The 25896-nt window shown below is 38.6% G+C and overlaps 1 protein-coding gene and 1 long non-coding RNA gene across 2 annotated transcripts; one reads left to right on the forward strand and one right to left on the reverse strand.

Annotated features, from left to right (window-relative positions):
* Positions 1–53: 53 nt before the first annotated feature.
* Positions 54–8547, forward strand: LOC123545320 (uncharacterized). Its single transcript, XM_053533240.1, has 8 exons — positions 54–172; positions 559–717; positions 1270–1397; positions 2778–2877; positions 5602–5702; positions 6352–6515; positions 7230–7370; positions 7852–8547. Exons 2-8 carry the CDS (start codon positions 592–594, stop codon positions 7971–7973), a joined length of 882 nt encoding a protein of 293 aa, XP_053389215.1. The 5' UTR covers positions 54–172; positions 559–591; the 3' UTR covers positions 7974–8547.
* A 500-nt stretch (positions 8548–9047) lies between these two features.
* LOC128552213 (uncharacterized) lies at positions 9048–25872 on the reverse strand. Its single transcript, XR_008369010.1, has 2 exons — positions 10894–25872; positions 9048–10749 (listed from the first exon to the last, which is right to left on the reverse strand). It is a non-coding gene; the product is annotated as an uncharacterized LOC128552213 (long non-coding RNA).
* Between the last annotated feature and the right edge of the window lie 24 nt (positions 25873–25896).

The following is a 25896-nucleotide window of genomic DNA, read 5'->3' on the forward strand; positions in this document are numbered from 1 at the left end:
GATCCTTCTTGCTGACTACCGTAATTCAATTTATGATATTCATGTATGATATCAACAGTTGTCAAATCTGAATACACCCATACATAGATGGAAGCTACCGGCTCTACCAAACGGAGTTGATGTTTCCATCAAGAGAGACGATCTCACTGGGGCAGAACTGTCGGGAAATAAGGTAAGACAGCCAGAAATAGGCCTACTGAGTCCGGTCGCTACGAATTCTCTATGTAGATGCTCACCCATTAGGTGAACGACTGAACTGGAGCTTTGGTTTGAACCCCGCTCGGATTACCACGGCGCTCCATAGAGACTTTTAAGATGGATCGAATTCAGCAGTTTTAATTTTCTTTACAAACTAGCCGAAATAAATCAGCTCAAACTGATTCTTGTAAGCGGGTTTTTTCTAGACCTATTTTCAAGTTAAAATACTGATTACATAATCTCATGTCTGCGAGTTGTAAAAGTTGTACATATATATTTTTGTTCGATACAAATCGCCTGAATAAAACAAAACCTTACGATTATAAAATTTATGTTAACAGAATAAGTATTTTTAAATAGGTAAGGTCGTTACAGATATTATTCGGCGAGGCGATGGAGGAGGGTGCGAAACATGTAGTCACAGGAGGCGGGCCTCAGTCGGGACATTGTCGGTCGGTGTCTCTTATCTGCCGGCCATTGGGAATGAAACCACACGTAGTAATCGAAGGTGTTGAAAAGGTATATTTTTACAACATATGATCTCTTCAGTTGTATTTTATAGTTAGAGCTGCGGCATAAAAACGGAACCATGACTTATTTTGGATTTCCAGGATCCGTCACCTTAGTTACTAGGGCGCTAGCACAAACCGGAAATCGGAAGCTGTTATAACAATGTTATGAGAACTGCATCTTTTATGTTTTTTTTATTATTCATTTTCAACACAAAAATAGTTTTTAGTGTAGTCATTTTTTTCGTGCTCGTCGATTAAAGCTCGCCCTAGCGCTTTGTCGGCTCAAGTTTTTATATGCTCTTAATTGGGAAAACATTTCTTTGCAAACAGTTTTCACCTCAGAAGCAATGCAAAGAAATTTGTATTGAAATAAATCTAACAATTACCCTAACTGTGGTTAAAAACTGTTTCATAATGTCTTTGAACTAAAAACCTTGTTGCAAAATCATGTTTCCCTAATTTAATGAGCATCGACGTGTCCTTGGCTGTGTGTTTGGCTGTCACAATGTCTTGTTCATCTTCCGCTGTTATTTTTTTAACAATGATAATATTTCTATAGAGAGAAGACCTCGGGTCGATGGGAAATACTTTGCTATACAGAATGGCGGGCAGCAAACTTTACTTAGCGCCTCAAGAAAATTACGAGTCTTTCAAAAGAAGAGTGAGAAAAATGAAGCAATATGTTAGGTAATTTTCTTTGTTTATTGGTACATGTAATATAAAGAAAACACCGGACATTTCGTTTGATGAAATGCTGTTTGAATACTTAAACTGCGTATACATTTTGTCATTATTTCGATATTTCTAAAGCCCAAGATTAGGTTAGGGTTAGTGGACTGTTGAGCCTACAGCACTACATACTTCTTTCACTTGTTTATATGCTTTTTTCCCCAGTTGAATATTCTTCCTTGCTTTTTTCCACTTACCCCAACAACCCACCCCTTTATCTACCCATTACCCATTTTTTGTGTTTTGCGTGTGACTATAATTTTTAAAGTAACCCGTCTGCTATATTTTTCCGTTACAGTTTCTTTTTGTTGCGACCTACTTTGCGATGCGTGTTTGGTGTGCTCTGTGCTTCCGGAAAATCTACACTTGCCTTTAATTTTTAGCTCACAAGAGCACGAAGTGCTCAAGGTGAGCTATTGTGACCGGTCATTGTCCGGCGTCCGTCGGCGTGCGTCGTGCGTCCACATTTGCCTTGTTAACACTCTAGAAGCCACATTTGTGACCCAATCTTAATGAAACTTGGTCAGAATGTTACCCTCAATAAAATCTTGGACAAGTTCGATATTGGGTCATCTGGGGTCAAAAACAAGGTAACCAGGTCAAATCAAAGGAAAAGCTTGCTAATACTGTAGAGGCCACATTTATGACTGTATCTTCATGAATCTTGGTCAGAATGTTAATCTTGATGGTCTCAAGGTCCGGTTTGAATCCGTGTCATGTAGAATCAAAAACTAGGTCACCAGGTCAAATCAAAGGAAAAGCTAGTTAACACTGTAGAGGCCACATTTATGACCATATCTTAATGAAACTTGGTCAGAATGTTGATCTTGATGATCTATAGGTGAAATTCAAATCTTGGTCAGGTGGGGTCAAAAACTAGGTCACTAGGTTAGATCAAAGGAAAAGCTTGTTAACACTCAAGAGGTCACATTTATGACTGTATCTTCATGGAACTTAGTCAGAATGTTAATCTTGATGATCTTTAGGTAAAGTTCGAATCTAGGTCATCTGGGGTCAAAAACTAGGTCACCGGGTCAAATCAAAGGAAAAGCTAGTTTACACTTTAGAGACCACATTTATGACCATATCTTAATGGAACTTGGTCAGAATGTTATTCTTGATGATCTTTAGGTCAATAGGTCAGGTGAGCGATACAGGGCCTTCATGGCTAAATGATTAATGAGTATCAGAAACGAAAATAAAGTTAAATGAACATTTTCTTTTATATCCCTAGACGAATAAACGCACTAAAAGAAACTGTAAATGCTTTCTATTTATACAAGTGGTCTCATAATAGACGTGGTCTCTTAAGCAAGTTTTACTATATATATTTTCTAGTGACACATACGGAGAGAAATGTTACTGTATTCCTGTTGGAGGTGCAACTGGTAAAGCTGTGTTTGCATTTATCTCCCTCTTTGACGAACTTCTTCAGCAGGTACAAATACAGATATACCATGTTTACGAATAGATGACGTGCTTATCAGGGATAGCACACACGATTGGTTGTTTGCCCTAGCTATATTTATAAAAGTACGTTCAGCAGGTATACAAAGGTTACGGGGCCTCCGTGGCCAAGTGGTTAGGTCGCCCACTTCCAATCATTTTTCCTTTGCCGATGAGGATTCGAAACCTCGTTTGAGATGCAGAATTCTTATGTGAGGAAGCCATTCAGTAGGTTTACAACAGGTCAGCGGCTCTACCAAGTGGGTGCTCGCACAGGTCTGAGAGAATGCCCGTAGGGCCATCTGGGGGTATTTCTCAAAGCTGGAAAAGTCGCAATATGATCGTGAAGCCAACAAGAAACAAGAGAGTCATGATGACCCTGGATCGCTCACCTGAGTAATATGAGCTACATGTTTCAAATGTCAAACTGATGATAAAATATTAAGAAAGTCAGTAGGTCATATTCATGGTTAATGAAATTCAGTTTTACGATTGATGTGCAAAACTGTACTTGTCATCCAAATTTCAAGATTCTATCTTAAAAAACAAACTAGTTTATTTCTAGACAATTTTTGGAAGATTTTCCTATGTACAATCAAGTAACCCCTGGGGCGGGGCCAATTTGACACCGAGGTCATGATTTGAAAAAAAAATTGTAGAGGTCCTCTAGGCAATGCTACATGTCAAATATCTAAGCTCTAGGCCTTCTGGTTTATTTTAAGAACTTTTTTGAAGATTTTCCGATGTACAATTAAGTTACCGCTGGGGCGCGGTAGATATTACCCCTGGGGTCATGATTTGAACAAAGTTTGTAGAAGTCTACTAGGCAATGTTACATATCAAATATCTAAGATCTAGGCCTTCTGGTTTATTTTTAGCAAATTTATGAAGATTTCCCTATGTACAATCAAATAACCCCTGGGGCTGGGTCAATTTGACCCTGGGGGTCATGATTTGAATAAAATTTGTAGAGGTCCACTAGGCAATGCTACATGTGAAATATCTAAGCTCTAGGCCTTCTGGTTTATTTTTAGATATTTTTTGAAGTTTTCCTATGTAAAATCAAGTGAACCCTGGGGCGGGGTCAATTTTGACCCTGGGGGTCATGATTTGAACAAATTTTGTAGACGTCCACTAGGCAATGCTACATGTCAAATATCTAAGCTCTAGGCCTTCTGGTTTAATTTTAGAAATATTTTGAAGATTTTCCTATGTAAAATCAAGTGACCCCTCGGGCGGTGTCAATTTTGACCCCGGGGCTCATTATTTGAACAAATAATGTAGAGGTCCACTAGGCAATGCTACATATGAAATATCTAAGCTCTAGGCCTTCTGGTTTATTTTTAGAAAATTTTTGAAGATTTTCCTTTGTAAAATCAAGTGACCCCTCGGGCAGGGTCAATTTTGACCCCGGGGTCATGAGTTGAACAAATTTTGTAGAGGTCCGCTAGGCACTGCTACATGTCAAATATTTAAGCTCTAGGCCTTCTGGTTTATTTTTAGAAAATTTTGGAGATTTTTCTATGTACAATCAAGTAACCCCATGGGGCGGGGTCAATTTGACCCCGGGGGGGGGGGGGTCATGATTTGAACAAATTTTGTAGAAGTCTACTAGACAATGCTTACATGTCAAATATCTAAGATCTAGGTCTTCTGGTTTATTTTTAGAATTTTTTTGAAGATTTTCTAATGTAAAATCAAGTGACCCCTGGGGCAGGGTCAATTTTGACCCCGGGAGTCATGATTTGAACAAATTTTGTAGAGGTCCACTAAGCAATGCTACATATGAAATATCTAAGCTCTAGGCCTTCTGGTTTATTTTTAGAAAAATTTTGAATATTTTCCTATGTAAAATCAAATGACCCCTGGGGCGGAGTCAATTTTGACACCGGGGGTCATGATTTGAACAAATTTTGTAGAGGTCCACTAGGCAATGCTACATGTCAAATATCTAAGCTCTAGGCCTTCTGGTTTATTTTTAGCAAATTTATGAAGATTTTCCTATGTAAAATCAAGTGACCCCTGGGGCGGTGTCAGTTTTGACCCTGGGGTCATGATTTGAACAATTTAAGTAGAGGTCTACTAGGCAATGCTACATGTCAAATATCTAAGCTCTAGGGTTTCTGGTTTTTGAGAAGAAGATTTTTTAAGATTTTCCTATGTAAAATCAAGTGACCCCTGGGGCGGGGTCAATTTTGACCCCGGGGTCATGATTTGAACAAACTTTGTAGAGGTCCATTAGGCAATGCTTCACACCAAATATCTAAGCCCTAGGCTTCTGGTTTTTGAGAAGAAGATTTTTAAAGTTTTTCCTTTCTGTTGCCATGGCAACCAGAGTTATACATGGAATTCAATTCTTTGAAAATTTTTGAAAGGGGGCCACCCAAGGATCATTCCTGTGAAGTTTGGTGTAATTCTGCCTAGTGGTTTTCAAGAAGAAGATTTTTTTAGAAAATGTTGACGAACGGACGACGGACGACTGACATTGAGCGGTCACAAAAGCTCACCATGAGCCTTTAGCTCAGGTGAGCTAAAAACCAAACAAAACAAATAGATTAATATCAGAAGTGCAAATGTTGCTGTTTTTCTGTTTCAAATTCGTGAGCTTTTTCACTTTTATATTTCATGCCAATGTAAAAAAAACAAGAACACTAATTAAACTAATAAGATTTTAACTTGAACTGTTCATAAGAGTTTTTCTCGATACATACACCAGGGTTTGCACGACAGATTTGATGATATTGTAGTAACAGTAGCAACAGGCGGTACTTCCTTAGGACTGGCTGTGGCCAACTACCTCACAGGTTCGAAACTCGGGTAATGGGTTGTTAGTTTTCTGTGTGTTCATTAAACTCTACAAAGGTATTATTCATCCCCACTATATGCTATCAATATTATACCAGATTTATATAGTCTATTCTGTCAGTTATTTATTTATACGCGATAACATGTTTAATAAAGTGTGTATATATACCTTCTAAGGAGGGGTATATTGTTTTGCAGATGTCGCTCTGTCGCCGTAGACTAATCGGTTTCCGGATAACTCAAGAACGCATGTGCCTAGGATCATGAAAGTTGATAGGGAGGTTGGTCATGACCAGTAGATGACCCTATTGATTCTGAGGTCAGTAGGTCAAAGGTCACATTGACCCAGAACAGTAGAACCTTTTTTGACAAATAACTAAAAATGCTTTTGTCTAAGATCACAATTGATACGGAGGTCACTTAAGACTAGTAAATGACCCGTAATTACTGGCTTGCGGTCAGTACGTCAGTGACGAAATAATTTCTGTTCCTTGTGCAGTTACTGAAATCATCAAGGGTGGCATTTCCTGTTCTACGAGCTCTTGTTACCTTTACATCAGTTCCTGCTTTAATATATTGCTTCACTAAATAAAATTGCCCCCCAATGTTAATGAATGGAGTGTGATAGACGGAAATAATACGAAATATTTACTTATTCTAGGGTCCATGCTGTGACTATTGCACTACGAAAGGAGGAGATCTATGAAAACATGGATAAATTGCTTAAAGAATTAGGAATAGATTCCGTCAAATCTGCAGACATTCTAGATATCATAGAAGGATATGTTGGAGAAAGATATGGAACGGCGACGGAGGAAGTATTAAGTAATTTTCAAAATATTAGTAGTACATAAAGTACTATTTCATAATAATAAACATAGTAAATAGAATATATGATAATATTATAGTTCGCATTCTTAAATGAAGTGTGTGGTAGCATATTCCAGTCGTAAGGTAAACTGTTATGGTTCATGAACAGAATCGTGTTAGCCAGATAAATATCGAGAAAATTATCTGGTTATGTAATTAATGTTTCAATATTTTTCCTGTAGATGTTTAGTTATTTTTTTCTTGTTATCGAAAAAGCGAATATGTCCAGAGTATTCCAGTTGTCCAATAACTGCTAACATAAATCTGTTTGCGTTAAACACTTAGTTATCTGGTAATACGAATCTTAACCAGATGACATTTTTCTTTCAGTAAGATATTTAGTTTTTTTTCAAGCCATAATGAGACAAGTGGCGCGAAGGCAAATCCTATATGGAAATTAACTGAAAATGTGTAGCGTTACCGGAAATATTTATATGCAACACTTACCATGGATATTCTCAATGACTGATAATTAACCTTTAGCCTGCTGACGGCAAGTGAATTTGCCTTTGCAACCAGTCCATGCACGCTGATCATGGTCTGCACTGTTCGCTATTCAGTCAGTAAATTTCCAGTGAACACCCCTTTGAATAATAAGTGGTACAGCCCAAATTAAATAATTGACCAGTCCATTTTAGAAATTTAGCTGGGTATTACTTGTGAATTTAGGTTTTGTAACGGAAGTCAGCTCATCAACTGGGATCTTACTTGACCCCTACTATACAGGAAAAGGGACCATGGGCATGGTTGGAGAATTAGTTAATAATCCATCAAGATTCAAAGGAAAAAGAATACTTTTCATACACACAGGTGACTGATTTAGCATTTTAAAAGAAGAACATAAATAATGTCATTCTTTTTTTTCTTAAATTTATAAACACGGGTTTACAGTTATTGATGTTAGTGATTGTGTGCATGTGTGTTCGGGTTTAACGTATTTTTTCAACAATTTTTCAGTCAATATAAACGACGGTGTCTACTTGTAGCAGTGAGCACAATGCCCAACCTTATAGTGCTGCCTCACTGGAATATCACGCCGTAGACACGTGGCATGATACACCACCCAGTCACATTATACTGACACCGGGCTGACCAGTCCTAGCTGGGATCGAACCCACGACCTCCCGCACCCGAGGCGGACGCTCTACCACTAGGCTACCGAGGCGGTAAAGTACCGATTGAAACTGCAACACATATATTTATACTACCTCACTTGTTAATTCTATGTTTTACACAATACACTCTGTTTTAAACATTGACCTTTTGAGAAGTTACGTTTCTTTTGTTATAGGTGGTATATTTGGTTTATTCAATGGTGAAATGGACAGAGTCATTAACAAGGAGAAAGCAGTGACAAATGATATTACACCATGGCTAGATGAAAATGTATCACCTGTGAGCATCGAACAGTGAAGAAAGTTTATTCAGAGATCATCATTGGACCGGACTTTATAATGGTAGGACATTATGGCACGGATCAACTTGCATGTTTCTGTCCTGAAATGAAGCTGCAAGATAACTGTTACTACTGAAATAGAAATTGTTACGAATATGGAAATTAAGAATTGTCATAACTACCTGTTAAAGCAGCAAAACATACTCAAGTAACCGAGTTCATATTGTAATCATCTGAATTTTAAATGAGAGCCAGACGTATGGCATTTAATTTAAAGGAAATGGCAAAAATTCAAGATAAACATAACACAACTTTTAAAGTGGACAACCCTATATAAACTGTGTGAAGTTTCCCATAGAGATGTTCAAACACATACACACTTGATTACATAGGATCTTATTTGTCGTTCCTATCATTTTACTTAGGTTGTTTTGCATTACTTTCGATCTCAGTCTGTTCGCGCAATTTAATTTGTGAAAATAGCTTTCATCAATACTTTTTTTATTAATGTGTACAAATAAATGATGAATTTGTTTAAATTCTCTTGCAATAAAATGGTAATAGTATTTCAAACATGTGTCACATACAATATAATATATTCATTTTATACACGTTAAAATAAAAAAAAGATTTTTTTTTGCTTTTTGTTTTTTTTTTATTAGAAAAGAAATAATACCAACCACCTAAAACTGAACAAGTAACTGTGTCGAACCTTGACTATGTTAAGTCAAAAACTTCTTATTATTCAATAGATAACAAAAATTCAAATGTGCTGATACATTTTCATAGAAATATATTGTAGGGATAATACACGTTTTTGGTGTATTAACATCTGCAGAAGCCCGCAGGTTTGTTTGTGACCGAGACCGAAGATGCTATTGTTGCATAAAAAACTAGAATGTGTCTGTAGGACACAAGGTGTGCCCCCCCTCCCCCACCCCACTGGTACATTTGTCACAAATAAGGGGGAATAATTCATATGTTTGCAGTCTTAATGGGGTATAGCCTCAACAAACATTTTATGAAAAGGATTCATTATTCTAGGCCATATACTTTTTGAGCTATGAGCATCACAAACAAAAAATCCACTATTTTGGTTATTTCAAGGGCCATAACTCTGTAATAAATGCGAAGATTCTCAGGAAGAATGCCAAGTGTGCAAGGACACATCATGATAAAGACTCAAGCAAGGTTTCATGAATTTACATCAAATACTTTTTGAACTAGGCACATAATTAGGTGAAAATGTGCATTTTTATACTATTTCAGGGGCCATAACTTTAAAAATAGGGGGCTGGAGCCAGCCAAAAAATAAGAGGTGTGCAAGTTTATATCATGATAAAGACTTATGCGAGTTTTCAACCATTTATATTAAATACATTTTGAGCTAGGTGCATCACAAGGTGAAAATGTGCATTTTTGACTATTTCAGGGGCCATAACTCTGAAAATAGAGGGCGGACCAAAATAAACAAGAGGGCCATGGAGGCCCTGTATCGCTCACCTGACCTATTGACCTAAAGATCATCAAGATAGTTTCATTAAGATATGGTCATAAATGTGGCCTCTAAACTGTTAACTAACTTTGATTTGACCCGGTGACCTAGTTTTTAAACCCACATGACTCATATTTGAACTTGACCTAAAGATCATCAAGATTAACATTCTGACTAAGTTTCTTGAAGATACAGTCTAAAATGTGGCCTCTAGAGTGTTAACAAGCTTTTCCTTTGATTTGACCTGGTGACCTGTTTTTGATTCCACCTGGCCCAGATTTGAACCTGACCTATAGATCATCAAGATTAACATTCTGACCAAGTTTCATTAAGACATGGTCATAAATGTGGCCTCTAGAGTGTTAACTAGCTTTTCCATTGATTTGACCTGATGACCTAGTTTTTGACCCTACATGGCCCAGATCCAAACTGGACTTTGAGATCATCATGATTAACATTCTGACCAAGTTTCATGAAGATACAGTCATAAATATGGCCTCTACAGTGTTAACATGCTTTTCCTTTGATTTGACCTGGTGACCTAGTTTTTGACCCCAGATGAACCAATATCGAACTGTGCAAGATTTTATTAAGGGTAACATTCTGACCAAGTTTCATTAAGATTAGCCTAAAATTGTGGCCTCTAGAGTGTTAAGAGTCAAATTGTTGACGACGACGGACGACGGACACAGGGCGATCACAAAAGCTCACCTAAAAAAAGGAGGTGCACAAGTTAATATCATGATTAAGACTCATGCAAGGTTTCATGAATCTATATCAAATACTTTTTGAGCTAGGCGGGTCACAAGGTGAAAATGTGCATCTTTTACTATTTCAGGGGCCATAACTCTGAAAATAGGGGGCGGAGCCAGACAGAAAATAGGAGGTGCGCAAGTTCATATCATGATAGAGACTCATGCAAGGTTTCATCAATTTATATCAAATACTTTTAGAGCTAGGCGCGTCATAAGGACAAAATGTGCATTTTTGACTATTTCAGGGGCCATAACTCAGAAAATAGGGGGCGGAGCCAGACGAAAAATAGGAGGTGCGCAAGTTCATATCATGATAAAGACTCTACCAAAAGCGTACATCCAATAAAGGGATGCGAAACTCATTAACCAACTATTTAACTGACAGATATGAACTTTGAAACAATAGGGCCATGAAGGCCCTGTATCGCTCACCTGACCTATTGACCATCAAGATTAACATTCTGACCAAGTTTCACTAAGATATGGTCATAAATGTGGCCTCTAAAGTGTTAAATAGCTATTCCTTTGATTTGACCCTGTGACCTAGTTTTTGTCCCCACATGACCAAGATTCGAACTTGACCTAAAGATCACCAAGATTAACATTCTGACTAAGTTTCATGAAGATATAGTCTTAAATGTGGCCTCTAGAGTGTTAACAAACTTTTCCTTTGAATGACCTAGTGACCTAGTTTTTGACCCCACCTGACCCAGATTTGAACTTGACCTATAGATAATCAAGCTTAACGTTCTGACCAAGTTTCATTTAGATACGGTCATAAATGTGGCCTCTACAGTGTAAACTAGCTTTTCCTTTGATTTGACCTAGTGACCTAGTTTTTGATCCTACATGACCCAGATTCAAACTGGACCTTGAGCTCACCAAGATTGATATTCTGACCAGGTTTCAGGAAGATGTAGTGATAAATGTGGCCTCTACAGTGCTAACAAGCTTTTCCTTTGATTTGACCTGGTGACCTAGTTTTTAACCCCAGATGACCCAATATCAACTTGTCCAAGATTTTATTGAGGGTAACATTCTGACCAAGTTTCATTTAGATTGTGCCACAATTGTGACCTCTAGAGTGTTAACAAGCTTTTCCTTTGATTTGACATTATGACCTAGTTTTTGAACCCAGATGACCCAATATCGAAATCGTCCAAGATTTTATTGAGGGTAACATTCTGTCCAGGTTTCATTAAGATTGGGCCAAAATTGTGACCTCTAGAGTGTTATCAAGCTTTTCCTTTGATTTGACCTGGTGACCTAGTTTTTAACCCCAGATGACCCAATATTTCATTAAAATTGGGCCAAAATTGTGACCTCTAGAGTGTTAACAGTCAAATTGTTGACGACGACGGACGACGGACACAGGGCGATCACAAAAGCTCACCTTTGAGCACTTCGTGCTCAGGTGAGCTAAACAAGAGCTGTCAGTGGACAGCACGCTCCACTATTCTCAGTGCTTGATAGTATAATATAAGCAATGAGTAAAACTTTAACATTACAATAAGCATATTCTAAGTCGAAAAGGGGCCATAATTCAGTCAAAATGCTTGATAGAGTTGCCCTATCCTTTTTACAGACTGGGGTCATGATGGTAAACAAGTATGCAAAATATGAAAGCAATATCTCAGTGGACTTTGAAAATATTTGGGGTGGTACGCAAACTTGAACATTTATTTTAAGTCGAAAAGGGGCCATAATTCAGTCAAAATGCTTGATAGAGTTGCCTCCTCCTTTTTACAGACTGGGGTCATGATGGTAAACAAGTATGCAAAATATGAAAGCAATATCTCAATGGAATTTGAAAATATTTGGGGTGGTACGCAAACTTTAACATTTATTCTAAGTCAAAAAGGGGCCATAATGCAGTCAAAATGCTTGATAGAGTTGCCTCCTCCTTTTTACAGACTGGGGTCATGGTGGTAAACATGTATGCATAATATCAAAGCAATATCTCAATGGACTTTGAAAATATTTGGGGTGGTACGCAAACTTTAACATTTATTCTAAGTCGAAAAGGGACCATAATTCAGTCAAAATGCTTGATAGAGTTGTCTGCTCCTGTTTACAGACTGGGGTCATGATGGTAAACAAGTATGCAAAATATGAAAGCAATATCTCAATGGACTTTGAAAATATTTGGGGTGGCACGCAAACTTTAACATTTGTGTGACGCTCACGCTAACGCCGACGCCGGGGCGAGTAGGATAGCTCCCCTATTCTTCGAATAGTCGAGCTGAAAACGTGTATTATCCCTACATTAACAGCACGCGAATTGCCTTGTTTGCACACGATTTTTCTCCCGTTAATACATGGGCTGATCCAGTGAAAAAAAAAGAGTTTTTATGCAAGAATAACAGATCTTTCTTTTTTTTCAAAGTTCATATCTGTCAATTAAATAGTTGGTTAATGAGTTTTGCATCCCTTTATTGGATGTACATGTCGAGGGGTGAATGCGAAAAAGTTCTAAGTGCTTCTTTATCTATATGCACTTAAAACTCTTTCGCATTCACCCCTCGATGTAGTTTATTAAATAAAAATATTAATATGAAATCTGAATCATCACGTTTCTTATAACCAGTTGCTGAACAGTTTTCATCAAGATAAAAACATAGAAAACAATTTTAGATTAAACAAGTGAATGAAGTATTGCCATGCAATACAAATTCCCCTACTGGAAGAAACATTATTTTCTCTACTGCAGTATAACATAATGAACTGATATCTGTCAATAATGTATAAACAATATTGTACTATATATACAATATGTTATAAACAAAACACTTGGATTAAAATTTGTATACATAAAACCCTATAGTTGTTTTCATATAGCATTTTTTGGCCAATTATAAAAAAGGTATCATATCAGTTATTTATAGTAAAAAAAAATCAATGTAAGTCCACAAAAAACTCTTTACCAGGTAAAGATAGGTCAAAACACACCTAAAAATCGGATGTAACATGCATGTTGTACCACAGAAAACTGGTCTCGATTTTGCCCTATGGCCTGTAATAAGAAAGTTACAATATAAGCTATTTATAGTAAAACAAAGGGACATAATTCTAACAAACAAGAGTGCCTCATGGTGGTGAACATTTGTGCCAAGTTACATCAAAATCCCTCCATGCATAATGAAGAAATGCTCCGGACAAAGTCATTCTTGAATTTGGCATTTGACCTCTAAGTGTGACCTTGACCTTAGACCTAGGGACCTCGTTCTTGCGCACAACAATCCGTTTCATTGTAATGAACATTTATGCCAAGTTACATCAAAATCCCTCCATGCATGAAGACGTGTTCCAGACAGTCATTCTTGTATCTGACATTTGGCGTCTATGTGTGGCCTTGACCCTAGACCTAGGTACCAGGTTCTTGCGCATGACACTCCGTCTCATAGTGGTGAATATTTGTGCCAAGTAATATTCAAATCCTGTTTTGCATGACAAAAATATACACCAGACAGGAAAAATGTCCCATTGAACTTTGATCTCCATGTGAGACCTTGACCTTTAAGCTAAGGTTCTAGGTGTTGCGCATGACATGTTGTCTCATCATGGGGAACATATATGCCAAGTAATATTAAAGTCCCTTGATAGATGACAGAGTTCTGGACAGGACAGGAGAAAAACCCTTTTGACCTTTGACCTCCTATTGTGACCTTGACCTTTGAGCTACGGGTCCGGGCTTTGCGCATGACACGTCGTCTCATCATGGGGAACATTTGTACCATGTAATATTAAAATATCTTCATGGATGGCAGAGTTATGGACCGGACACAAAACAGACCCTGTTCATGCCATGTTAATATTTGACTGCCAAGTGTGACCTTGACCTTTGAGCCAGGGGCCTGAAAGTTGTGTATGACACATCGTGTTATTATGAGGTACATTTGTGCCAAGTAATATTAAATCCCTTCATGGATGGCAGAGTTATGGACCGGACAGGAAAAAAAAAAACCCTGTTGACATTTGACCTCAAATTGTGACCTTGACCTTTAAGCTAGGAGTCCGGATTTTGCGCATGACATGTCGTCTCATCATGGGGAACATTTGTACCAAGTAATATTAAAATATTTTCATGGATGGCAGAGTTATGGCTCGGACACGAAACAGATCCTGTTCATGCCATGTTAACATTTGACTGCCAATGGTGACCTTGACCTTTGAGCTAGGGGTCTGAAAGTTGTGCATGACACATCGTCTTATTATGAGGTACATCTGTGCCAAGTAATATTAAAATCCCTTCATGGATAGCAGAGTTATGGACCGGACAGGAAAACAAGAGGGTCATGATGACCCTGGATCGCTCACCTGAGAAATATGAGCTACATGTTTCAAATGTCAAACTGATGATTTTTAGAAATTTTTTGGAAGATTTTCCGATGTACAATCAAGTAACCCCTGGGGCGGGACCAATTTTAACCCAGGGGTCATGATTTGAACACAGTTTATAGAAGTCTACTAGGAAATGTTACATATCAAATATCTAAGATCTAGGCCTCCTGGTTTATTTTTAGCAGATTTTTGAAGTTTTCCCTATGTACAATCAAGTAACCCCTGGGGCTGGGTCAATTCGACCCCTTGGGGATCAAGTTTGAACAAATTTTGTAGAGGTCCACTAGGCAAGGCTACATGTCAAATATCTAAGCTCTAGGCCTTCTGGTTTATTTTTAGGAAATTTTGAAGATTTTTCTATGTACAATCAAGTAACCCCATGGGGCGGGGTCAATATGACCCCGGGGGTCATGATTTGAATAAATTTTGTAGAAGTCTACTAGGCAATGCTACATGTCAAATATCTAAGATCTAGGCCTTCTGGTTTATTTTTAGAAAAATTTTGAAGATTTTCCTATGTAAAATCAAGTGACCCCTGGGGCAGGGTCAATTTTGACCCCGGGGGTCATGATTTGAAATTTTTTTTGTAGAGGTCCACTAGGCAATGCTACATGTCAAATATCTAAGCTCTAGGCCTTCTGGTTTATTTTTAGAAACTTTTTGAAGATTTTCCTATGTAAAAGCAAGTGACCCCTGGGGCGGGGCCAATTTTACCCCCGTGTGTGTGGGGGGGGGGGGGGTCATGATTTGAACAAAGTTTGTAGAAGTCTACTAGGCAACGTTACATATCTAATATCTAAGACCTAGGCCTTCTGGTTTATTTTTAGCAAATTTATGAAGATTTCCCTATGTACAATCAAGTAACCCCCGGGGCTGGGTCAATTTGACTCTGGGGGGTGAAGATTTGAACAAATTTTGTAGAGGTCCTCTAGGCAATGCTACATGTCAAATATCTAAGCTCTAGGCCTTCTGGTTTATTTTTAGAAAAGTTTGAAGATTTTTCAATGTACAATCAAGTAACCCCATAGGGCGGGGTCAATTTGACCCCGGGGGTCATGATTTGAACAAATTTTGTAGAGGTCCACTAGGCAATGCTACATGTGGAATATCTAAGATCTAGGCCTTCTGGTTTATTTTTAGAAATGTTTTGAAGATTTTCCTATGTAAAATCAAGTGACCCCTGGGGCGGGGTCAATTTTGAACCCGGGGTCATGATTTGAACAAATTTTGTAGAGGTCCACTGGGCAATGCTACATGTGAAATATCTAAGATTTAAGCCTTCTGGTTTATTTTGAGAAAAATTTGGAAGATTTTCCTATGTAAAATCAAGTGACCCCTGGGGCAGGGTCAATTTTGACCCCGGGGGTCATGATTTGATATTTTTTTTGTAGAGGTCCACTAGGCAATGCTACATGTCAAATATCTAAGCTCTAGGCCTTCTGGTTTATTTTTAGAAGATTTTTTAAGATTTTCCTATGTAAAATCAAGTGACCCCTGGGGCGGGGCCAATTTTACCCCCGTGTGTGTGTGTGTGGGGGGGGGGGGTCATGATTTGAACAAAGTTTGTAGAAGTCTACTAGGCAACGTTACATATCTAATATCTAAGACCTAGGCCTTCTGGTTTATTTTTAGCAAATTTATGAAGATTTCCCTATGTACAATCAAGTAACCCCCGGGGCTGGGTCAATTTGTCTCTGGGGGTGAAGATTTGAACAAATTTTGTAGAGGTCCTCTAGGCAATGCTACATGTCAAATATCTAAGCTCTAGGCCTTCTGGTTTATTTTTAGAAAATTTTGAAGATTTTTCAATGTACAATCAAGTAACCCCATAGGGCGGGGTCAATTTGACCCCGGGGGTCATGATTTGAACAAATTTTGTAGAGGTCCACTAGGCAATGCTACATGTGGAATATCTAAGATCTAGGCCTTCTGGTTTATTTTTAGAAATGTTTTGAAGATTTTCCTATGTAAAATCAAGTGACCCCTGGGGCGGGGTCAATTTTGAACCCGGGGGTCATGATTTGAACAAATTTTGTAGAGGTCCACTGGGCAATGCTACATGTGAAATATCTAAGCTCTAGGCCTTCTGGTTTATTTTTTAAAAATGTTTGAAGACTTTCCTATAGAAATCTATGTAAAATCAAGTGACCCCTGGGGCGGGGTCAATTTTGACCCCGGGGTCATGATTTGATAAACTTTTGTAGAGGTCCACTAGGCAATGCTACATGTCAAATATCTAAGCTCTATGGCTTCTGGTTTTTGAGAAGAAGATTTTTTAAGATTTTCCTATGTAAAATCAAGTGACCCCTGGGGCGGGGTCAATTTTGATCCCGGGGTCATGATCTGAACAAACTTGGTAGAGGTCCAGTAGGCAATGCTTCACACCAAATATCTAAGCTCTAGGGCTTCTGGTTTTTGAGAAGAAGATTTTTAGAGTTCTGCATGGAATTCAATTCTTTGAACAATTTTTGTAGAGCTTCACCCAAGGAACATTCCTGTGAAGTTTGGATGAAATTGGCCTAGCGGTTTATGAGGAGATGTCGTTTAAAGTAAAAGTTTACCGACGGACTACGGACGACGGACGCCGGACGGTGAGTGATCCTAATAGCTCACCCTGAGCCTTTGGCTCTGGTGAGCTAAAAACACTGTTGACCTTTGACCTCAAATTGTGACCTTGACCTTTATGCTAGGGGTCCCGGTTTTGCGCATGACACGTCGTCTCATCATGGGGAACATTTGTGCCAAGTAATATTAAAATCCCTTCATGGATGACAGAGTTAAGGACCGGACACGAAATTGCGGACGGACGGAAAAGCGCATTCCTATAGTCCCCGAAACTGGTTTTCAACCAGTAGGGGACTAATAAAGTACTAAATCAAGCACGTGATGAACAAGCAGCTAACGTGACGGCATTTTGGCCGGGTTTTCCGAAATAGGTGATAAAGAGTTAAAGTTCTAATAATGTCATAAATAAATAACCCCCAAATTAACAAGTGAATGAAGTATTGCCATGCAATACAAAGTCCCCTACTGGAAGGCACCTAATTTTCTCTACTGCAGTATAACATAATGAACTGATATCTGTCAATGATGTATAAAAGTATTGTACTATATATAAAATATAATGTAACAAAGCACTTGGATTAAAATTTGCATACGGTAAAAGCAGAAATTTTCGCGAGGGTTTAATTTTCGCTATATTTGCGAGGCCCTACATCTCGCGAAAATTAATCCTCGCGTTAATATTCACCATCAGCATAATTTTAATTCAAGTATGATACCAATTTTTACAATTTCGCGAATATTAAACCTCGCAAAATACTCAAAATTTCAAATTCGTGAAATTTTGACCCAGCGAAAATATGTGCTTTTACAGTATATAAAAACGTACAGTTGTTTTCATTTGGATTTTTTTTTGGCCGATTATACAAAAAGTTATCATAGAAGTTATTTCTAGTAACAACAAAGTGAAATTAACCCTAAAAAATCTATATAAGTCCACATGAAACTCTTTACCAGGTAGAGATAGAACAAAATGCACCTAAAAATTGGATGTACATGCATGTTGTACCACAGAAAAGTGGTCTCGATTTTTCCCTACGGCCAATAATAAAAAAGTTACAATATAATCTATTTATAGTAACAACAAAGGGACGTAATTCTAAAAAGAGTGTGCCTCATGGTGGTGAACATTTGTGCCAAGTTACATAAAATCCCTCCATGCATGAAGAAGAAATGCTCCGGACAAAGTCATTCTTGAATCTGACCTCTAAGTATGACCTTGACCTAGGGACCTGGTTCAGGCGCATGACAATTCGTCTCATGGTGGTGAACATTTGTGCCAAGTTACATTAAAATCCCTCCATGCATAAAGAAGAAATGCTCCAGACAGTCATTCTTGAATTTGACCTTTGACCTCTAAGTATGACCTTGACCTTAGACCTAGGGCCGGGGCTTTGCGCACAACATGTTGTCTCATCCTGGGGAATGTTTGTGCCAACTGATATTTAAATCCTGTTTTGCATGACAAAGTTATAGACCGGACAGGAAAAAAATCCTATTGACGTTTGATCTCAAAGTGTGACCTTGACCTTTAAGCTAGGGTTCTGGTTGTTGCGCACGACACGTTGTCTCATCATGGGGAACATTTATGCCAAGTAATATTATAATCCCTTGATGGATGACAGAGTTCTGGACCGGACAGGAAAAAAAACCCTATTGACCTTTGGCCTCCAATTGTGACCTTGACCTCTGAGCTAGGGGTCCGGGTTTTGCGCAAGACATGTTGTCACATAATGGGGAACATTTGTGCCAAGTAATATTAAAATCCCTTCATGGATGGCAGAGTTATGGACCGGACAGGAAAAAAGCCTTATTGACCTTTGACCCCCAATGGTGACCTTGACCTTTGAGCAACGGCTCCGGGATTTGCGCAAGACATGTCGCCTCATCATGGGGAACACCTGTCCCAAGTAATATTGAAATCCCTTAATGAATGACAGAGTTATAGAGCGGACAGGAAACAGATCCTGTTCATGCCATGTTAACATTTGACTGCTAAGTGTGACCTTGACCTTTGAGTTAGGGGTCTGAAAGTTGTACAGGACACATCGTCTTATTATGAGGTACAATTGTGCAATTGATATTAAAATCCCTTCATGAATGGGAGAGTTATGGACTGGACAGGAAAAAAGCCCTGTTGACATTTGACCTCCAATTGTGACCTTGACCTTTGAGCTAGGGGCGTGGGTTTTGCGCATGACATGTCGTCTCATCATGGGGAACATTTGTGCCAAGTAATATTAAAATCCCTTCATGGATGAAAGAGTTATGGACCGGACACGAAACAGAGCCTGTTCATGTCATGTTAACATTTGACTGCTAAATGTGACCTTGACCTTTGAGCTAGGGGTCTGAAAGTTGTGCATGACACATCGTCTTATTATGAGGTACAATTGTGCCAAGTAATATTAAAATCCCTTCATGGATGGGAGAGTTATGGACCGGACAGGAAAAAAGCCCTGTTGACATTTGACCTCCAATTGTGACCTTGACCTTTAAGCTAGGGGTCCGGGTTTAGCGCATGACACGTCGTCTCATCATGGGGAACAATTGTGCCAAGTAATATTAAAATCCCTTCATGGATAAAAGAGTTATGGACCGGACACGAAATTGCGGACGGACGGAATGACAGAATGACGGAAAAGCGCATTCCTATAGTCCCCGAAACTGGTTTCCAAAAAGCAGGGGACTAATAAGCAGTATATTGAAGAAAAAAGGGAAAAAGAAATGGACAAGTAGAAAATGAAATTAAAGAAATAAATTGGTGTAAAAAAACAAGAGCTGTCTGAGGACAGCAACGCTCGACTATTCAACAGCCTTGTCAATTGAATGAATACAAAATCGAACAAGAGCGCCGCCAAGCGGGGCAATATACGCCCGAAGGGTTACATCAGAGGATGGGAGCAAAATTTAAAGAACTTGACTGTTGAAGCTCAAAGGACGCTCAAAAAAGAAATTCCAAAAAAAAACCCAACAAATTCTAAGTCCACAAAAAAATTCTTACCAGGTAAAGTTATGTCATAATACATTTAAAAATTGGATGTACCATCCATGTTGTACCACAGAAAAGTGATCTCGGTTTTTCCCTACGGCCAATAATAAAAAAGTTTCAAAATAAGCTATTTATAGTAACAAAAAAGGGAAGTAATTCAAAAACAACAAGAGCGCCGCCAAGCGGGGCAATATACGCCCGAAGGGTTACACCAGAGGATGGTAGCAAAATTTAAAGAACTTGACTGTTGAAGCCCAAAGGACAGGAACAACAAAAAGAAGAAATTCCAAAAAAAAATCTAAGTCCACAAAAAAATTCTTACCAGGTAAAGTTATGTCAAAATACATCTAAAAATTGGATGTACCATCCATGTTGTACCACAGAAAAGTGGTCTCGGTTTTTCCCTACGGCCAATAATAAAAAAGTTTCAAAATAAGCTATTTATAGTAATAAAAAGGGAAGTAATACAAAAAAAATATTGTAAGAGAACAAAAAAGGGATCTGTCAAATAAAAACAAGAGCACTGCAATGCAGAGCAATATACACAAAGCAAAATCATATATGACCTTTGACCCCTAAGTGTGACCTTGACCTTGAAGCGAGTCATCCAAAATATGCGCTCTGCAGGTCACCTCAGTGTGGTGAACATTTGTGCCAAGTTTCTTTGAAATCCTTCAAGCAGTTCAAGAGTTACAGAGCGGACACAGCAAAGTCATATATGACCTTTCACTCCTAAGTGTGACCTTGACCTTGAAGCTAGTCATCCGAAACAAGCGCTCTGCACGTCGTCTCAGTGTGGTAAACATTTGTGCCAAGTTTCTTTGAAATCCTTCAAGCAGTTCAAGAGTTACAGGGCGGACACGAAACATACTCATATGACCTTTGACCCCTAAGTGTGACCTTGACCTTGAAGCTAGTCATCCGAAACAAGCGCTCTGCACGTCGTCTCCGTGTGATGAACATTTGTGTCAAGTTTCTTTGAAATACTTCAAGGGGATAAAGAGTTACAGAGTGGAAACGAAATTGCTAACGGACGTACGGACAGACGGACACCGGCATCATAACATAATACGTCCCTTCGGGCGTATAAAAATTATTGTAAGAGAACAAAAAAGGATCTGCAAAATAAAAACAAGAGCACTGCAATGCAGAGCAATATACACAAAGCAAAGTCATATATGACATTTGACCCCTGAGTGTGACCTTGACCTTGAAGCGAGTCATCAAATACATGCGCTCTGCATGTCGCCTCAGTGTGGTGAACATTTGTGCCAAGTTTCTTTGAATTCATTCGAGCAGTTCAAGAGTTGCAGAGCGGACACGAAACACACTTATATGACCTTTCACTCCTACGTGTGACCTTGACCTTGAAGCTAGTCATCCGAAACAAGCGCTTTGCACGTCGTCTCAGTGTGGTGAACATTTGTGCCAAGTTTCTTTGAAATCATTCAAGCAGTTCAAGAGTTACAGAGCGGACACGAAACACACTCATATGACCTTTGACCCCTAAGTGTGACCTTGACCTTGAAATGACACATCCAAAACATGCGCTCTGCACGTCGTCTTAGTGTAGTGAACATTTGTGTCAAGTTTCTTTGAAATCCTTCTAGGGGTTCATGAGTTACAGAGCGGACACGAAATTGCTAACGGACGGACGGACAGATGGACACCGGGACCATAACATAATACGTCCCTTCGGGCGTATAAAAAGGGGCATAATTTTGTAAAAATGCAAAACAATGTTATGGAACCTGCACAGTGCTTATCAACTCATGACAGTAGACAAGTGTGTGAAGTTTCAATCCATTTCCATTATAGTGGGTACTGAGATACAAGCTTACATATAAGAATTTAACCAAAAACTGCTGAGTTGATAAAAGTGCATAATGTTGTAAAAATGCAAAGTAGAGTTATTGAACATTTGCACTGCATGTTATATCATGACAGTGAACAAGTGTGTGAAGTTTCAATCCTTTCCAATTAGTGGATACTGAGATACCAGCTTACATACAAAAGCTTAACCAAAAACTGCTTAGTCGAAAAAGGGGCATAATGCTGTTGAAAAAATGCAAAGTAGAGTTATGGGACCTGCACAGTACATGTCAGATCATGACAGTGAACAAGTGTGTGAAGTTTCAATCCATTCCCATTAGTGAGTACTGAGATACCAGCTTACATACAAAACCTTAACCAAATATTTCTAAGTCGAAAAAGGGGCATAAGTTTGTAAGAAAGCAAACTAGAGTTATGTGTGCAATGTAAGTCATTTTATCACAGTGAATAAGCGTGTGATGTTTCAATCCATTCCCACATGTGGTTACTGAGATATCAGCTTACATACAAAAACTTAACCAAATCGGGATGCGGACGCTAATAAAAGTAAAAAAACCCAAACATTTTCAATGTTTATATCCCTGTAACCTTGACCTTTGATTCTGAAATCAATAGGGGTCAGGTACACATCAAAAACAACATACCTATGAAGTTTCAAGGTCCTATGTGAAATACTTGTCCAATTATTGAGCGGAAACCATTTTCAATGTTCAGGTCCCTGTGACCTTGGCCTTTGACCCAGTGACCCCAAAATCTATAGGGGGTCATGTACACATCAAAAGTATAAGTTTCAAGGTCCAAGGTGAGAGTTCAGGTCCTTGTGACCTTGCCCTTTAACCCAGTGACCCCGAAATCAGCAGTGGTCATGTACAAATCAAGACCAACATACCTATGAAGTTTCAAAGTCCCAGGTGAAATACTTGTCCAGATATCGTGCATAAACCATTTTCAAATGTTCAGGTCACTTTGACCCAGTGACCCTGAAATCAGTAGGGGGGTCATGTACACATCAAGAACATACCTATGAAGTTTCAAGGTTCTAGGTGAAATACTTGCCCAGATTTTGAATGAACAAAAAGGTTAACACGAGACTCATTATTCCATCCATCAGTCCATCTATCCACCCGCCCAGACTGACCTAATTTACAATCCGGATTTTTCTTCGAAAACCCGGCCAATAAAACAAAAGGGCCAAGATGGCCCTAGGTCACTCACCTGAGTAACACATCATAACAATGTAAACATGTTTGACCTAGTGACCCAGTTTTTGACACCATATGACCCAGTTACAAACTCCTAGCTATCAAGATGAACATTCTGACGAAGTTTCATGAAGATTGGAGAAAAATTGTGGCCTCTAGAGTGTAAACAAGATTTTTCTTTATTTGGCCTAGTGACCTAGTTTTTGCCTCAACTTGACCGAATTTTTAATCCATGTGAGATTATATGGAGACAAATATTCTGACCAATTTTCAATAAGATCGGACCAAAAATGTGGCATCTTGAGTGTAAACAAGCATTTCCTTTGATTTGACCTAGTGACCTAGTTTTTACCCCATGGAGACTAACATTCTGACAAAGATTCTTGAAGATTGGAGCAAAAATGGCCTCTAAAGTGTAAACAAGCTTTTCCTTTGATTTGACCTAGTGACCTAGTTTTTGACCCCATGTGACCCAGATTGGTAATCATCTCTTCTTGGTAAACATTCTGACCAAGTTTTACGACGATTGAATAAAAAATGCGGCCCTAGAGTGTAAACAAGCCTTTTCTTTGATTTGACCTGGTGACCCTAGTTTCTGACCCCATGTGACCCAGAGGAGACCTCATCCAAGATTTCATGGAGACAAACATTCTGACCAAGTTTCATGCACATCAGATAAAAATGCAGCCCCTATTACACACACCAAGCTTTGATTTGATTTGACAGAGTGACCTAGTCTATGACCCAAGATGACCTATATTCAAGCTTTACCTAGATTTTATCAAGACAAACAATTTGTTCAAATTCAACGAATATCCAGTGACAAAATGCAGCCCCTATTGCAAACACAATGTTTTTCTTTGATTTGACCAAGTACCTAGCTTTTGACCACTGACGACCCATATTCAAACATATTCATCAACAAGATCATACTGACCAAATTTCACAAAAATCCTGTGAAAAATGCAGCCCTTATTGCACCCATATTCGAACTTCACCTAGATTTCATCAATACAAATATTCTGATCAAATTCCACGCGTATTCAGTGAAATATGCAGCCCCTTTTGCATACAAAAGGCTTTCTTTGACTCGACCAGGTGATCTAGTTTTTGACCCCGGATGACCCATATTCGAACTTGACCTAGCTTTCATCAAGGCAAACATTCTGATCAAATTTCATGAAGATCCAGTGAAAAAATGGAGCCCCTATTGCATACACAAGGCTTTTCTTTGATTTGACCGGGTAACCTAGTTTTTGACCCCAGATGATCCATATTTGATCTTGACCTAATTTCATCAAGACAAACATCCTGGTCATATTTCATGAAGATCCAGTGAAAAAAGGAGCCTCTATTGCATACACAATTGACCGGGTCACCTAGCTTTTGACCCCAGATTCAAACTTAAACTAGATTTCATCAAGACAAACATTCTGATCAAATTTCATAAACATCCAGTGTAAAATACAGCCTCTATTGCATACACAAGGTTTTTCTTTGATTTTTGATCCGGTGACCTAGTTTTGACCCCACATGACCCAGATTCTAATTTGATCTAGAGGTCATCATTACAAACATTCTGATCAATTCTAATGAGTTACAAATTTTAAATGTGGTCTCTAGAATGTAAACAAACTTTTCCTTTGATCTAGCCTAGTGACCCTTTAATCCCACGTAACCCAGTTTCGAACTTGGCCTAAAGATCATCAGGATAAACAATCTGACCAAGATTCATGAAGACTGGATCATAAATGTGGCCTGTAGAGTGTTAACAAGCTTTTCCTTTGATTTGACGGGTGGCCTAGTTTCTGATCCCACATGACCGAGATTCGAACTAGATCTAGAGATCTTCAAAAGTTTAAAACTTAAACTGTGGACCCTAGATGTTAACAAGATTTTCCTCTGATCTGGCCTTCTGACCTAGTTTTTAATTCTACATGATCCAGTTTCAAACTTGGCCTAATATCATCAAGATAAACATTCTGACAAAGATTCATGAAGATATGACATAAATGTGGCCTGTAGAGTGTTAACAAGCTTTTCCTTTTGACCGGGTGACCTAGTTTTTACCTCATAAAAAAAAGATTTCAACATAGAGGTCATCAAGACCAATTCATGAGTTTCAAACTGTGGCCCCTAGAGTGTTAACAAGATTTTCCTTTGATCTGGCCTACTGACTTTGTTTTTGACCCCACATGACCCAGTTTCAAACTTGACCTAGGGATCATCAAAACAAACATTCTGACAAAGTTTCATAAAGATTGGGTCAAAACTGTGACCTCTAGAATGTTAACAAGGCAAATGTTGACGCACGGACAACGCCGGACAATGACATGTCACAATAGCTCATCTTAAGCACTTCGTGCTCAGGTGAGCTAAAATTATAAACAAACAAAACCAGCATTAATGATTACAGATATGTCACATCTGGCAACTTCCAAACGCCAGTTTTATCGTGGCAAATAGAATCAATCAAACGAGAATGAACACCCTCAAAACAAAGCGGTTCACAAAAAGTACAAAGAAACTTGAATGGAAGAAAGAAACAAGAGCTGTCCTAAGACAGCGCGCTCCACTATTCGATGATTTGACAGTAAAATGAACGTATGTCTCCTTAAGAGACCTCTACTTTAAAAGGAAGATACTCCAAGGGGCATAATTCTGTCAAAACACCAATTAGAGTTTTTGGGATTGTTACCACACATGCAGATGATGATGGTAAAGATATATTTTGAGTTTCAAGTCATTACCTTATATAGT

Source organism: Mercenaria mercenaria, unplaced genomic scaffold (assembly GCF_021730395.1).
Source record: "Mercenaria mercenaria strain notata unplaced genomic scaffold, MADL_Memer_1 contig_2160, whole genome shotgun sequence".
NCBI lineage: Eukaryota > Metazoa > Mollusca > Bivalvia > Venerida > Veneridae > Mercenaria > Mercenaria mercenaria.